We start from the raw sequence: 15436 nt of genomic DNA on the forward strand, positions 1-15436 counted from the left end.
GTCAGATGGGCAACCTGCTGCCGTACAGTGATCCAGGGGTCGTGTTCCTGTTCCTGGGATCGTTCGGCGTGGTAACCATCATGCAGTGTTTCCTCATCAGCACCCTGTTCTCTCGTGCCAACCTGGCAGCGGCCTGCGGGGGCATCATCTACTTCACTCTCTACCTGCCCTATGTGCTGTGTGTTGCCTGGCAAGACTACGTCGGCTTTGGAGCCAAACTTGTTGTGGTGTGTGGAAGAAATCATTTGATTTATATAGCACTCAATACAACACTCTCAAAACAAAGCTACAAAGTGCTACACACATAAAACCCAGACTGATTGCTCTCGTCTTCTCGCAGAGTCTGCTGTCTCCTGTCGCTTTTGGGTTCGGCTGTGAATACTTCGCCCTGTTTGAGGAGCAAGGCGTCGGTATCCAGTGGTCCAATCTGCTGGCCAGCCCTCTGGAAGACGACAGCTACAATCTAACCACCTCCATCTGCCTCATGCTGTTTGATGCCTTTCTGTACGGAGTAATGACCTGGTACATCGAAGCTGTGTTTCCTGGTGAGCCATTGAATGATTTTACTATCTAAATTTATGATATACAGTTTAATATTGATAGGACTATGAGTTCTTGTAGATTGTTTCAGTGAACTCTGTTTAAAACACTAAAATAATTCTGTCTGTTCCAGGTCAGTATGGTATCCCCAGAGCTTGGTACTTCCCTTTGACTAGGACGTACTGGTGCGGGGAGAAAGAGACCAGAAACCTCTCCGCCCCTCCGTCAAAGAAGGGCAACACTGAAGGTACCAATGATTATCAGTATAATTTTTCTGACTAAGCAGAATTTTGAGATATAAAACAATTAGTGAAACAACAAGTTATGTCATTGCTAAAATGCCGTTCTTGTCCTTTTCTTCCCCCACAGCTGTGTGTATTGAGGAGGAGCCTAGCCACATCGAACCGGGTGTTTACATTGAAAATCTGGTGAAGGTCTACAGCCATGGGAAAAAGCTGGCTGTAGACGAGCTGTCACTGAGGTTCTACGAAGGACAGATCACCTCCTTCCTCGGACACAACGGAGCTGGCAAGACCACAACTATGTGAGTTAACACACGTTTTATCACACAATATAAGTGCAATGCTCCCAAGAGAATTGTTAAGGGAATTTGAAATCTACTCAGTTTAGAAGATTTCCTCATGTGCCCTTGCTTTGTTTCTGATAGGTCAATCCTGACGGGGTTGTTCCCGCCCACTTCCGGTACGGCCTACATCCTTGGCAAGGACATCCGCACTGAGCTCAGCACCATCCGACAGAATCTGGGCGTCTGTCCGCAGCACAACGTACTGTTCAGCATGTATGTATTCCATATCAAGAGATTCTTAGCACGCATGGTCCCTCCTGTGTTGTGCTGGATGTGTGATTTGTTGACTTGCTGTGACCCAGGCTGACGGTTGAGGAACACATCTGGTTCTACGGCCGTCTGAAGGGGCTGCCGGAGGAGAAGGTGAAGGCTGAGATGGAGCAGATCGTGAATGATGTCGGGCTGCCGCACAAACGAAAGTCCCGCACCTGCACCTTGTCCGGTCAGTGTGACTATTGAAAATGTTCAAATTACATGAAATTGTTTTAGATATACGAAGCAAGAAAGATGTCACCCTTAACATTTTCTTCCTGTTGTCTTTGTAGGTGGGATGCAGAGGAAGCTGTCAGTGGCCCTGGCTTTTGTTGGAGGCTCGAAGGTTGTGATCCTGGATGAACCGACTGCTGGGGTCGATCCTTATGCACGTAGGGGCATATGGGACCTGCTGCTTAAATACAGACCCGGTAAATGAAACTACTGTCATTCTTTTCCATACTTGATGTCGTTAATTTTGTAGTTCTATAAATCATTAAGCCAAATTCTCCTCAGAAGCAGCACATTCCATCCAATGAAGTTCAATGTGTGTTTTCCCGATGTTAGGCCGCACCATCATCCTGTCCACTCATCACATGGATGAGGCCGACATCCTGGGCGACCGCATCGCCATCATCTCCCATGGAAAGCTGTGCTGCGTGGGCTCCTCACTTTTCCTGAAGACTCAGCTGGGGACAGGCTACTACCTGACCCTGGTCAAGAGAGACTACGACCTGGCCCTTCAGTCCTGCAGGAATTCTGCCAGCACCGTCTGCTACAAGAAAACAGAGAAGGTAAGCATCAATTTATTATAAAAAATTAAATCTGATGTATATTTCCGCCTGATGTTCTTACCTGTGAAACCTCTTTGTCCTTTGTTCAGGAGGACAACGTATCAGAGAGCAGCTCTGATGCTGGTTTGGGCAGCGAACCGGAGAGTGAAACCACCACCATTGGTAAGAACTGACACTAAATTCGCTGCCTCAGAGTCGGACAGTTTTTTTTCATTCAAGATTATCTTTGCAACAAATACAGTTTTTTATTCCCTCTCACCAAACTCTCGATCTTTCCTACAGATGTATCCCTCATCTCTAACCTGATATTCAAGCACGTCTCGGAGGCTCGCCTGGTGGAGGATCTCGGTCATGAACTCACATATGTGTTGCCCTACCAGTCCGCTAAAGACGGAGCCTTTGTGGAGCTCTTCCATGAGCTTGACGACCGACTGACCGACCTGGGAATATCCAGCTATGGAATATCTGACACAAGCCTGGAAGAGGTGACTTGCCCCTTTGTCTTTTTCTTCCACAGATGGTTGTAAATAAAATGTATCTGTTGTATTACATTTCATTTTGTGGTTTTAAGCATCTGCAGTTCGTAAAACATCTGCTTTGAGTTTAGCCATTGTTTAAACTCAATGTTTTCCAACTCAGATTTTCTTGAAAGTGGCTGAGGACAGTGGAGTGGACGCTGTGGAGCTTTCAGGTGAGATTATTAACATTTTCCACTTAAAATAGTTAGATTTACACATATTTCTTTAAAAAATAGTTTAAGACATATTTTAGGAGAATGAAATGAATGTGTTTACTCTCCTGTGAATGCAGATGGAGTCGTACCAACAAGGACTCGTCGCCATCACGCCTTCGGAGACCACCAGAGCTGCCTGAAGCCCTTCACCGAGGACGACTTTGAATTCAACGACTCTGAAGGTGACCCAGTTAGACCTGCACCACCCAGTATGCAGTGCAATGATAGCAGCACTTTTGCAATTGCAGTTATATTATTAGCAATGCGACACGATGAGTGTGCTCATGTGTGTTGCGGTGTCTCTTTCCAGAGTCCCGTGAGACCGACTGGCTCAGTGGAACAGATGGTAAGGGTTCGTACCAGGTGAAAGGCTGGAGTCTGAAGAGGCAGCAGTTTGTTGCGCTGCTCTGGAAACGATACCTCTATGCTAAACGCTCCAGAAAAGGATTCTTTGCTCAGGTATGCTGATGCTTTTTTCTTACTAACTTTTAGTCACGTACACAGTAAACCACACGAGGACTCTGTCTGTTCAGTTTATTGTTGTAATATGTAATAAATTTAGGAAATTTGGTTATTTTTCAGATTGTTCTGCCTGCGGTGTTTGTGTGTATCGCTCTGGTGTTCAGCCTGATCGTTCCTCCCTTTGGAAAGTACCCCAGTCTGGCTCTGGATCCCAGCATGTACGGAGAACAGTTTACCTTCATCAGGTGAGATATTACATTTGATCACGTTTTCCTCCTCCCATTCATCCATTTAAATATGATATCATCAAAATAAAATGGCCAACCAGTTTTCTGTCAAACCACCTACTCCCCCTCAATCAAATCTTCTATGATTGCACCTTTTAAAATGATATTAGATTGATAGCATCATCTGTGTGTGTTTATAGTAATGACATGCCTGAGAATGCCCACACCAACAAACTACTTGGAGCTCTGATGGGAAAACCTGGATTTGGAACACGCTGCATGGAAGGAGAACCCCTACTGTGAGTTTATCTCTTTTTATCTTACTGTGAAATAGAAAAAATTGAAATATATAGATACTATTGTAGATCTCAACATAGTAAATAATATTAGTACTGAATAATGGTGATTTGGTGAGTATTATTAACTTATCTCTCTCCGTGCTCCAGGAATAACTCGTGCACTCCATTAGAGGATGAGTGGTCGATCCCACAAGTCGCTCAAGGTTTGATGGACATGTTTGAAAACGGCAACTGGACCATGGAGAATCCGTCTCCAATGTGCGAGTGCAGCTGCGACGGCCGCAAGAGAATGCTGCCCGAGTGTCCGGCTGGTGCTGGCGGACTTCCACCACCACATGTTAGTGACACCAAACATTAAGAAAGTCAAAAATAGAATGGTTATTAAATAATCAAAATAGAGAAGCAATAAAACACACACTGAAAAACTAACAAATGTTAATCTTTGTTTTGAACTGTTTGTGTTTCCAGATGAAGATCAGTGACAAAGACACACTTCAGAACTTGACTGGCAGGAACGTCTCAGACTATCTGGTTAAAACCTACGCTCAGATTATTGGAAAGAGGTAACACTCATCTCTCGTGTGTGTGTGTGTGTGACAAACCTAAATATGTGTTAATTCTCACAAAAGGAATTGTTGATGCTGAATATCTTCTTCTTTTTTTCCAGCCTGAAGAACAAGATTGGGGTCAACGAGTTCAGGTACATTATCAGAGATGATTGGTCTCGATATATCAATAATATTGAACTGGAGTAGCTGTTGTGCTGTCTGGGTCCCCCACTGATGTTAAAACGATCCTGCTCTCCACAGATATGGAGGATTCTCGCTGGGTGCCCCCGGATCTCAGCTTCTGTCCAACAGCGACGATCTCGACGAAGCAATCGCTCATCTGAGGAGACGCTTCCGCCTGGAGAGGGTAAGACAGTTCATGATTTGATCACTTTACATGCACGATGAACTGGTCCACAGCAGCATGTTACTGAATTAAAACTGGCTAATAACATTTTTATTTTACGACTGTTAGTCATGATGAGACATTATTATTTCAAAATTTATGTTTTTAAACATTTTTGATGTAATAGACGTTGTTATTGTAGGTTTGAAGATAGATATATAGATAGATAGATAGATGCATACTTTAATAATCCCCTGGGAAAATCAGACTAAAGACTAAAGAGCTCCCTCTCTCCCTCTCTCCCTCTCTCCCTCTCTCCCTCTCTACCTCTCTCCCTCTCTACCTCTCTCCTTCTTTCTCTTCCTCACCCGTCCCCCAGGGAGCAGCAGCTGATCGTTTCTTTCACAGTCTTTCCAGTTTTGTCCAAGGATTGGACAGCAAGAATAATGTCAAGGTTAGTACAGACATGCACATGACACATGCACTCAAAGAGATTATACAACAGCACTTGTCCCTGTTTGCTACTGACGAGCTTCCCAGTCAAAATTCTTCAACATGGCTCTGTTAGACACAATATGCACACAGTGATTGTCGTATTGTGTAAATTGATTGCATAATAATTGATTTCCACGTTGTTGCAGATTAAACACTAGCACAGCTGCAGCACCACAGTCCCACACAAAACTTCCAAATACAGTTTCTTCTTTTTTTTCAGAAGTTGTCCTTTAATCATTAATTCGGACACATAAAAAGAATGCCTTGGTCACAGCTTAAGCACATGTGCAATATGCCTGTGAATATGGAAAAAGGTTATAGGATTTAATAAAGAAAATCATAAAAATCTTCCACTTCTCACTTATGGCACTCTGATTAGAAAGCTAGCAATGTACCTCCAGAGGTCTTTTTTAGTTACTGGGACTGAAATGACACTTTGCTTCTCTTTTCTCCAGATCTGGTTTAACAACAAGGGCTGGCACAGCATCGGCTCCTTCCTCAACGTGATGAACAACGGCATCCTGCGAGCAAATCTGCCAGCCGGCAAAGACCCCACAAAGTTTGGTATCACCGCCCACAATCACCCACTCAACCTCACCAAGGAGCAGCTCTCACAGGTCGCACTGTGAGTATCAGGATTTTGAGCTGCATTTTAATTTGTACCTATTATATTTTGGAGAAATATCATCTTATACTCATTTCCTTCTTTCGCTCTCTTCTCTCTTCTCTCTCTCTCTCAGGATGACAACGTCAGTGGACGTGTTGGTGTCCATCTGCGTGATCTTTGCCATGTCCTTCGTCCCGGCCAGTTTTGTGGTTTTCCTCATTCAGGAGAGAGTGAACAAGGCAAAGCACTTGCAGTTCATCAGTGGAGTGCAGCCTCTCCTCTACTGGCTGGCCAACTTTGTCTGGGATATGGTAAGAAAATGAATTCAGTTGTTTCCACTGGCTCTTCTCCACACTATCAGACAAATTAAAAGAGAAAAGTCTTAATAAGTTGGAACCTGCTGCTCTTTTCTAAGCCCTGACGCCTGTTTTTCCTCCTCTCTTGCAGTGCAACTACATCGTCCCAGCTACATTGGTTATCATTATCTTTGTGTGTTTCCAACAAGACGCCTACGTCTCCTCCACTAATCTGCCTGTGCTGGCTCTGCTGCTGCTGCTCTACGGGTTAGTTTGACTCAAATTCACTCTCTTCATTTTATAATTTTCTCAGTTTCTTTGTGCTTCTCATCTAACAATGATCTGTGTGTTTCCTCTCAGGTGGTCGATCACCCCTCTGATGTACCCAGCCTCATTTTTCTTTAAGATTCCGAGCACGGCCTACGTGGTTCTGACCAGCGTCAACATACTGATAGGAATCAATGGCAGTGTCTCCACATTTGTGCTGGAGCTGTTCGGCAGCAATGTAAGTAATGTCGCTATGGAACAGACAAGTTATTAACTGATGATTGAAAAAAAATGTCTAGAAGAAAAGATATTTGTAAGATAAATGATTCTACCCATGTTGATTAAATATTAACTGTAAATATTGACGTTTCAGGAGGTCGGTGGCATCAACGACATCTTGAAGAACGTGTTCCTCATCTTCCCACACTTCTGTCTGGGCAGAGGACTGATTGACATGGTGAAGAATCAGGCAATGTCTGATGCTTTGGAGAGGTTTGGTAAGTACAGCACACTTCTGTTAACACAGCCATGTCTGCTTGAGGATTTTTGTTTTACTCTTTCTGGTTTTGACAACATGTTTCTAAAACAACGGAATTGTCTGTACTGTTTCAGGTGAAAACCGGTTCCGTTCACCTCTGGCTTGGGACATGGTTGGAAAGAATCTGTTTGCGATGGCCCTGGAGGGCCTCATCTTCTTCATCATCACCGTCCTCATTCAGTATCGCTTCTGCATTAAGGCCAGGTGGGTGAAACTCGCCTACTATGGGTGTTCAGGCAGGTTTAAAATGTTAGCATTAAAAACTCTTCTCTGTGAGAGGGATTTAAATGTAACACCTCCAGTAAATCTGATTTATAATGCAACTCCTCCTCTGTTTCCACTCTTGTGCTTGTCCAGGTCTTCCACCAGTCACCTGAAGCCTATTGGAGAAGAAGATGAGGACGTGGCCAGAGAGAGACAGAGGATCCTGGGTGGAGGAGGACAGACCGACATCCTGGAGCTCAGGCAGCTTACCAAGATTTACAAGCGGAAACAGAAGCCAGCAGTGGACCGGCTGTGTGTCGGCATCCCCCCTGGAGAGGTATGAAACAAAGGGAGTGTCTAAACACCTGTTGTACCTGTTTAACACAAGGGAAAGCTTTAATATGGGTTTAAATGGATTTTTAAGACTGAATTAGAAAATAATGGTCACTTTACTTGAGGTAAACTGTTTGTATCCTTTCCTGCAGTGCTTCGGTTTGCTGGGGGTGAATGGAGCAGGAAAAACCAGCACCTTTAAAATGCTGACAGGAGATTCTCTAGTGACCGGTGGAGAGGCGTACCTGGCTGGCAAAAGGTAAGAACACATCATACCACAGAATAACCAACACATCCAATCATCAGTTTTAGACTATTACAAGATGCATTCAATATTCTCCTATGCAGCCTCTTTAGTATGGAAGATTTTTTCAGCATTAACGATATTTGAAATAGTTGCTGAATCAAGACTGAACAAAACAACTCCATCCAAACCCTGTTCAGAAAACGGCTTGAATAAGATTGTTTAAATAAGCAGACTTTCTACCAAAAAACAACAGTACTTCTCAGCATACTTTTGCTTTCTATAACACTTAATAATCCTCCTCTTTATTTCGTTCCAGTGTAACCAAAGAGATCGATGAAGTGCATCAGAACATGGGCTATTGTCCCCAGTTTGACGCTATCAACGACCTGTTGACTGGCAGAGAGCATCTGGAGTTTTACGCCATCCTGAGAGGAGTGCCTGAGAAGGAAGTCTGCGAGGTCAGCAGCAAACACAAATACATAGACAATCCTACATCATATGAGTTAAACAGTCTGTGTTAAAAAATATGTATGTATAAATGTGTGAAACTGAAAAATTCATCCCATCCACTAGGTGGCAGAGTGGGGCATCCGGAAGCTGGGTCTGGTGAAATATGTGGACAAGTCAGCAGGAAGCTACAGTGGAGGAAACATGAGGAAACTGTCGACTGCCATCGCTCTCATAGGAGGACCGCCTGTCGTGTTTCTGGTGAGTGGGGAAATAAATCTAAACTATTTTACACAAAGCGCGGCTGCAGGTTCCTGTGAGACATTGTGTGTTGATCGCTGTGTTGTGGCAGCCGCTGAGAATCTGTTGTTTCCTTGTCACAGGATGAACCAACTACAGGCATGGACCCTAAGGCGCGTCGGGCCTTGTGGAACGCCATCCTGAGCATCATCAAGGAGGGACGATCTGTAGTCCTCACCTCTCACAGGTTAGACCAGTGATCTGAACTACATCCGTTAAATCCACAATGCAAATGTGTATTTCCATACACCATGCAGTATTTTCCTAATACTGCATCCAAGAGATTATTCCTTGATTATTCCCCCCCTTTAATTTATATATGATTATCCTAATCTTGGTGTGTTCTTGTTTACAGCATGGAGGAGTGTGAGGCCCTCTGCACCAGGATGGCCATCATGGTCAACGGCAGGTTCCGCTGTCTGGGCAGCGTACAGCACCTCAAGAACAGGTAGGAACCCTCACCAGAGCAATTTCAAATAGACCTGCAATACAAATACATCGCAAAGTAGAACGATAACTCAACAAAATATTTAAAAAACACAATGTTAAAAATGTGAAAAGGAAATCTGGGATCCGCGCCACTGATCTGCACCTAAAAAAATGTGGGTCCTTCTCTGACCCATAATGCATCATTCCACTAAGTTTCATGGTAATCCATCCAGTCGTTTTCATGCAATCCTGTTCACTAACAAGATTGCAGAAGAAAAAATTCAGATGAAAACACATTTCTAGGCAGAGGAAATATCATGAGAAATTGGAGAAAGAGTCAAGTCTTCTTCTCTAACTCTTCATCCTTCTTTTCTTCTCCCTCAGATTTGGTGATGGCTACACCATCATCCTGCGGGTGGCCGGGCCGGACCCAGACCTTCGGCCGGTGATGGGGTTCATAGAGCACGAGCTCCCAGGCAGCACGTTGAAGGAGAAGCACCGCAACATGCTGCAGTACCAGCTGCCCTCGTCCCTCACTTCCCTCGCCCGCATTTTCTCTCTGCTCTCCCAGAACAAGGAGGCGCTCAGCATAGAGGACTACTCAGTCTCTCAGACCACTCTAGACCAAGTAAGCACACACGCCCAAAGCTCTGACTATGACTAGGTTTCATCTTTGATTCCAACACAGACTCATTTCCTTTTCGTCTCCTTACTTTTCTACAGGTGTTTGTAAATTTCGCCAAGGACCAAAGTGACGAGGACCATTTGAAAGACATGCATCTGAGCAAGCGGGACGCTGTGGTAGTGGACTTTCCCCAGCTAAACTCCTTTCTCAAAAACAGCAAGACTCGGGAGAGCTGCGTCTGATTCAACATCAAACCGTCAGCGGGTTGTTGCTCTGCTTCAACCTCCCTCCCCCCCCCCCGATCCCAGAAGATATGGACCACTAACCTTAGGGGGGAGATGAACTGCTTTCATTTTTTATTTTTTATTTCTATTTTGTAGTCTTTTTTTAATTGTTATCATTTCTCAGTGGACCTGCATTTCAGCGCACAGCCTTTTGAAAAGGCAGAGACCTGCAGGTATCGCGACAGACACTGAAGCTATGAAAACTCAATGCAAATCAATGCAAGACGTATATAAATATATTTAAGATGAGGAGATATTCCTGTGGGGGCTGGAGACTGGTGCTTCTCCTTCACTAGACGGATGGAGAGAAAGAAAGAAAGAAAAAAAGAACACTTAGAACACTTGAAGCAGCAGCACGTTTATTATGCTGCGTCAGACTGGAAAGCCTGTACCCCTGCAACTCACTCAACGGACAATGCGTCGGGGACGACAGGACCAGACATCTCTATATTTTCTCTACGTTTCTAGAATAGTTAGCAGTAGTCAGTGGGACTGTGTATGTGAAATCACGGCAGCAACGAACAAACAGAAACAGGTTTGGATCCTTCACTGCCAACTGCTTAAAGACAGACTGACTGACTACTTTTTTTATTCAGGGTCAAAACTCTCACAATCTCAAGTTTTATAATGTGAGCGATGGTCAAAGAAAAATACAATCCAGTTGATTTCAGTCAGAAACAAACTATCACGCAAGATGATTTTTACTAATTTTAACTCTAATATCAAGATCAACGCCCAAGTTGTCTTTTTGTTCTTGGTGTCCTTGACATTGTCCAGCACAGTGCCTATACTGTACCATGGTGGGGAGAGGAATCCGAGCACTCCATTGAAACAACAATGTTTTTAAGGTTGCCGAGGAATGTAGAGGACAGATGGCAACATGCATCCAAAGCACACGAAGGAGATTTTGTTTTTGTGGAGTTGATGAATGAAACTTGACGGTTTTAGTTTTTTTCAAATGGTGTCCGTTATTGTCAAAAAGAAAACAACAAAAAATCCTGTGTTTGCTCTGTGTCCGTATGAGACGTGCAGTCAGTTATGCCGGCTTGTTGTTTTACTCGCCCTCTGCTTTCTTTAAAACGGATCCGCAGACCGATGAGAAGGGACACGAGAAAGATGAAGTTAACGTTGGGACTGGATCGATGAAAGTTCGATGGAAATATATATTGCATGCTTTCCTCCGGGCCGCACACCTTGACTGCCAGCACTTTAGTGTGTGTGTGTGTGCCGAAAAGCATGCCGTCAGATCAATGTGTATAGGACTGCAGAGGACTGTTTCAGTGTTGTGGGATTATATACACGTGGAGATTCAACCCAAATTCTGTTGTATAAAGAAACGTTCCTGCAAATGATCCTGTAGCCCCGCCCCCCCCCCCCCCCCCAAGCATGGAGGAGATGGTTTTACAGCTTCTGTGCTCGAACGTGATCTAAAGGTGGAATCTGTTCCAGTAACCTGTGCGATGGGGGGTTTTTAGACCTGAACTGGCGCCAATGTGGATATCGTGTACATTAACAGTAGTTTGATGTCAAATCAACAAAAAAAAAGTGTTACCAGTGGAGTGAACAAAACGTCTGTGTGCCAAACGGAGCTGAATATGTATCTGTGATCAACCAGCATAATCTCGAGGAGGCAGCTGTGTTTTGAAGTTTTCTTTTATTTCAGGTCTTTTCCATCGGCTCGACTGACAGAAATCCTCCTCGTTTCATTTCCAGCAACTCAAACAAAATGTAACGATACACGTGCTCTCTCTCTCTCTCTCTCTCATTCAGTCTGCATTAGAGCCATCTATCTTCTAGTGGTGTTGCCAAATTCTGATCTCTGTCCGTTCACTTTGATAAGCTGTCAGAAACTAAGGAGCATTTCTTGTATCCAGAGCAAGTGAATAAGTCGGACTTCACATAAACAGGGACCACGTCAGTTAGAGTTGTGCTTGCGATGCTTTAAAGTCCAAAACAAACAAAATCCAGGGTATTAAATGATGACAGATTATCATTACGGGTGCTCTGTGTCGTATCAAAAATCTTGGATGGGTGTTTTTCTGTTATCTATTGTTAGGTTTAACCCTGCACCAATCCTGACAGTCTGCGCCTCAACAGACCAAACCCCTCTGGGTACTCTGTCGTTTGCCCGTAAGTTGCAAACACGCAGAGGTTGGGGATTTTGGAAGTCAGACATTAGAAAAACAGATCTCTGCACTGGAAAACAGATAAGACACATGGCAGCCACACCACTGTATTAAAGGAGTTGTAAAAAACTTGAAGAATATGAGAAATTTCATGTGTTCGAGGGGAAACGAGCGAATGGCAGACAGTGGTGAGATAAGAAGAGGAAAACAGAACAGTGCTACGGTGGTGATTTTTCTCTTGTGCTCAATATTATCATTTGTTTACATTTTTAAGTATTAAGCGACAGTTTGAGTCTGTTACTCATTGTGCATAGTTACTCTTTAATAAATAAATAAAAATTCATACATTTTGAACGACGACTCCTCATCTGATTATTTTATCTTTCACCTGTGTACCCTGAGTGAGATACAAAACGCCACCATGGGCCTTTCAAATGGAAGTTTGTAGCTACTGACTGAACAAAAGATATGTTTACTGTATGTTTGGGGGGTGTGGGTGTTAATGTGTGCTGATGACTGTGAGTTTCTAGATTGTGCATGTGATTGTGTGACTAGCTTCACCTGCTGCGTTCCCACACGAGTGTGCACACACACATACGCACACAAACACAGTTTTATTGCCAGTGAGAACACTGACACATTCAAAGGTTCCTGTCCCTCCTGAGTTATTCATCCACTAACATGACTGGAAGAGCTGTTTTCCTGGGACTCCTGCTTGTTTGTTTGGCTGCAGGTAACAAAAACTACATTTGAGGTGTTTTTGCCGTCTAGTTTGAAAGGTTATAGATTAAAATGTAAGTCTATAGACAAACTTTGAGTTTGTTCTGTTCAGAGACCATAGAGTTAAACCTCACTGCATCTATAAAGAGTATTAACGCTGGGTTCAGGCAAACATTTTCAAGTTTTTTTCAAGTATGCACTCATACTCTAGTTGTTTCTATATTAGTTGTGTATTAACATTAATGGATCAGAAATATCAATATTAGGTACCATAATAAAATATATCACAGGTAGCGTATGATGTTTACATGAAATTAGTTACTTTTCATTCATGTCTACACATATGTTGTCATGATATTTGTCAGTTATTTACATACTGATCTGGACTTAATATATGAATAGAAATCATGTGCCTTTTTTAACAGATGCAGAGGAGACGTCAGGACTTGTGAGAAAGGTGACGAGCATATTTATGTATTTATGTGTCTTATCATTTTTGTTAATGTTTTATGACCTTTACCATTGTAAACACTGACCTTGTCAGAACCTTTGAACCTGGTTAAGGTTAGTGGTAAGATGTGAACTGTGGTTAGGTTAAGTTCAGGGTTAGGCATGAATTGGTCATGGTCAAGGTTAAAGGGATAGTTAAAAAAAAAATTAATTCACGAATTATCCACTCACCACTTTGATGTTGTAGGGGTGGGTGAATTATTTGAGTCCAAAAAACTCCTCCGGAGTTTCAGGGGTAAACAGCGTTTCAGCCAAATCCAATACAATTCAAGTAACTGGTGACCAATTCATAGAAAAAACGGAAAAACACTGGTGTGATCCCAGTGCCAATAAGCCTGACATTCATTTAGCCTAAATGTCTGCTGTTATCCTCCTCCTTCAGATCCAAGAAGCTGGTTTGAGTGGACCTTTCATTTGAAGGTTAGGTTAAAGTTAGGGATTAGGTTTTGCGTTGGGCTGTCCGCAATGTATGGAAGTCAATACAATGTCTTATCCAGGATAGCTTTGCAAATGTATGTGTGTGTGTGTGTGTGTGTGTGTGTGTGTTTTGTGTGTGTGTGTGTGTGTGTGTGTGTGTGTGTGTGTGTGTGTATGTGTGTGTGTGTGTGTGTGTGTCCAAGACAAATATACAAAAAAAACATCTTTATTGCTTATGTAATGTTGGGAGAATTTTAGCCTTTAAAAACCTAAACCTCATATCTGACAGATATATGCGAATGTTTTATTGCTGTTATTCAGTTGTTGTTATTGTTGTTGTTGTCACGTCATAATGGTTTATTTTCTGGCAGCCTTCGTGTCCTAGCACGACGGAGATCATGGCGTGCCCTCTGAACCTCGCTCCTGTGTGTGGCAGCGATGGAATCACTTATGCAAACGAGTGTACCCTGTGTGTCCAGAGACAGTGAGTACAACCCACAGCTGCTTCTCTCCCATGCCATTTCCACAACACCCATCTGCTCTCTATGGAGGGGGGGAAAATGCTCCAGTCGCCATCTGGCGGTGAATTCATTTATAGACACGAAGGTCAACCATGACCACAACACATCGCTGGAAGATTTCCAATGTAGCCTGTTTTTCATGATTCTGTTCATGGGGGAGGAGCTAAAGGTCATTAATGTTTATTCAGAGACAACAGTCACAACTCTGGTGACCGAATAATATTCACACGTGCCTTTTTTTTTACTAAAGCAATCGAATTTAGAAGATCTTTGTGGATTTTGTGTTTTCAGATCTTTTTCTCAAATATCTTTTTCAAATCAAAAAATGTCTCAGTCTTTGTCTCATGATTTCATGTTACTTTACCTAGTAACAGTGTCCTTTTACTAAAGAGTATCCAGGAGTCAATGCTACTAGCCCTGTGAAAGTACTGTTAGTTCCCAGCTGTTTATGCTAAGTGCTAACATGAACGTAGCACAATGATAAAAACATCAGTGGGTTAGTTTAGCACAGTATCATGCTCATAGTTTAGCTTTGACTTAAAACATTACTGTCTGATTTTAAATCATCTCTCAAAACTCACTTTTACCAACTTGAATTGATTTTAGCTCATTACCTATATATGTGATGTTATACCCTTTTATTTGACCATTGTTTTATGTCACTTATTGTCTTTGATGTTTTGTTTTCTTCATTGGTCCGGGTTTGGGAAGCACTTTGTATTGTGAAAGGTATTAAATCAATCAAGTTATGATCAATGATTAGCCCTAAACACAAAGTTCAACTGAGTCCGAGGTCATTGGTTTTGCAGGTATTTAATCACAAACCACAACATCAAACTCATAGGGATAAATCCTCTGGGAACCATGAATGTCGGTACAGTTTGTGCCAGTCAGTTAAGTTGATGTTGAGATTTCATTCAGGACTAAAGTGAACGCATAAAACAAAATGAATCCCAGTGAAGTCATGTTACGATTCTCTTTGCAGAACAACCAGGATGGAAATTTTGATCGTTAAGGAGGAGAACTGCTGATCTGCACCGGAGGGGGCTTCACCAGGGACTCACCAGGATCTGATCCTGTGTCCAATGTGGATCTTTGACATAACTGGATCCAAACTGTCCTAAAGATTATCCTCTAATTGCCATGGGCAATAAAATATGATTCAGCAGTCTCTTCTTGTGATGTCTATATTTTTTCTTCATCATAAATCACTTCATTTCTGTCAGACAACTCACGTTTGATCATGTAATATATTTATTACAACAGATTTAGTGTTTGGCGTC

The 15436-nt window shown here is 42.8% G+C and overlaps 2 protein-coding genes across 4 annotated transcripts in view; both read left to right on the forward strand.

Annotated features, from left to right (window-relative positions):
• Nucleotides 1–12339, forward strand: part of LOC128437258 (phospholipid-transporting ATPase ABCA1) — a 36956-nt gene extending 24617 nt beyond the window's left edge. For all 3 annotated transcript variants that reach the window (XM_053419328.1, XM_053419329.1, XM_053419330.1), the window contains exons 16-49: nucleotides 6–227; nucleotides 341–545; nucleotides 674–787; nucleotides 910–1084; nucleotides 1208–1339; nucleotides 1429–1568; nucleotides 1672–1809; nucleotides 1946–2172; nucleotides 2262–2334; nucleotides 2455–2657; nucleotides 2812–2863; nucleotides 2983–3087; nucleotides 3216–3364; nucleotides 3488–3612; nucleotides 3795–3893; nucleotides 4041–4230; nucleotides 4362–4456; nucleotides 4561–4593; nucleotides 4703–4808; nucleotides 5167–5241; nucleotides 5738–5907; nucleotides 6023–6200; nucleotides 6337–6452; nucleotides 6546–6690; nucleotides 6826–6949; nucleotides 7065–7194; nucleotides 7348–7531; nucleotides 7680–7786; nucleotides 8091–8232; nucleotides 8348–8482; nucleotides 8605–8708; nucleotides 8877–8969; nucleotides 9335–9578; nucleotides 9674–12339. In XM_053419328.1, coding sequence (XP_053275303.1) covers nucleotides 6–227; nucleotides 341–545; nucleotides 674–787; nucleotides 910–1084; nucleotides 1208–1339; nucleotides 1429–1568; nucleotides 1672–1809; nucleotides 1946–2172; nucleotides 2262–2334; nucleotides 2455–2657; nucleotides 2812–2863; nucleotides 2983–3087; nucleotides 3216–3364; nucleotides 3488–3612; nucleotides 3795–3893; nucleotides 4041–4230; nucleotides 4362–4456; nucleotides 4561–4593; nucleotides 4703–4808; nucleotides 5167–5241; nucleotides 5738–5907; nucleotides 6023–6200; nucleotides 6337–6452; nucleotides 6546–6690; nucleotides 6826–6949; nucleotides 7065–7194; nucleotides 7348–7531; nucleotides 7680–7786; nucleotides 8091–8232; nucleotides 8348–8482; nucleotides 8605–8708; nucleotides 8877–8969; nucleotides 9335–9578; nucleotides 9674–9817 — 4674 coding nt within the window. In that variant the 3' untranslated portion in view covers nucleotides 9818–12339. The remainder of the gene's footprint in view (nucleotides 1–5; nucleotides 228–340; nucleotides 546–673; nucleotides 788–909; nucleotides 1085–1207; nucleotides 1340–1428; nucleotides 1569–1671; nucleotides 1810–1945; nucleotides 2173–2261; nucleotides 2335–2454; nucleotides 2658–2811; nucleotides 2864–2982; nucleotides 3088–3215; nucleotides 3365–3487; nucleotides 3613–3794; nucleotides 3894–4040; nucleotides 4231–4361; nucleotides 4457–4560; nucleotides 4594–4702; nucleotides 4809–5166; nucleotides 5242–5737; nucleotides 5908–6022; nucleotides 6201–6336; nucleotides 6453–6545; nucleotides 6691–6825; nucleotides 6950–7064; nucleotides 7195–7347; nucleotides 7532–7679; nucleotides 7787–8090; nucleotides 8233–8347; nucleotides 8483–8604; nucleotides 8709–8876; nucleotides 8970–9334; nucleotides 9579–9673) is intronic.
• Nucleotides 12340–12551: 212 nt separating this feature from the next.
• On the forward strand, nucleotides 12552–15324 carry spink4 (serine peptidase inhibitor, Kazal type 4). Its single transcript, XM_053419331.1, has 4 exons — nucleotides 12552–12718; nucleotides 13131–13162; nucleotides 14004–14116; nucleotides 15139–15324. The coding sequence occupies exons 1-4, from the start codon at nucleotides 12667–12669 to the stop codon at nucleotides 15182–15184; spliced, it is 243 nt and encodes an 80-aa protein (XP_053275306.1). The 5' UTR covers nucleotides 12552–12666; the 3' UTR covers nucleotides 15185–15324.
• The last annotated feature ends 112 nt before the right edge of the window (nucleotides 15325–15436 follow it).

This window comes from Pleuronectes platessa, chromosome 3 (assembly GCF_947347685.1).
Source record: "Pleuronectes platessa chromosome 3, fPlePla1.1, whole genome shotgun sequence".
Taxonomy (NCBI): domain Eukaryota; kingdom Metazoa; phylum Chordata; class Actinopteri; order Pleuronectiformes; family Pleuronectidae; genus Pleuronectes; species Pleuronectes platessa.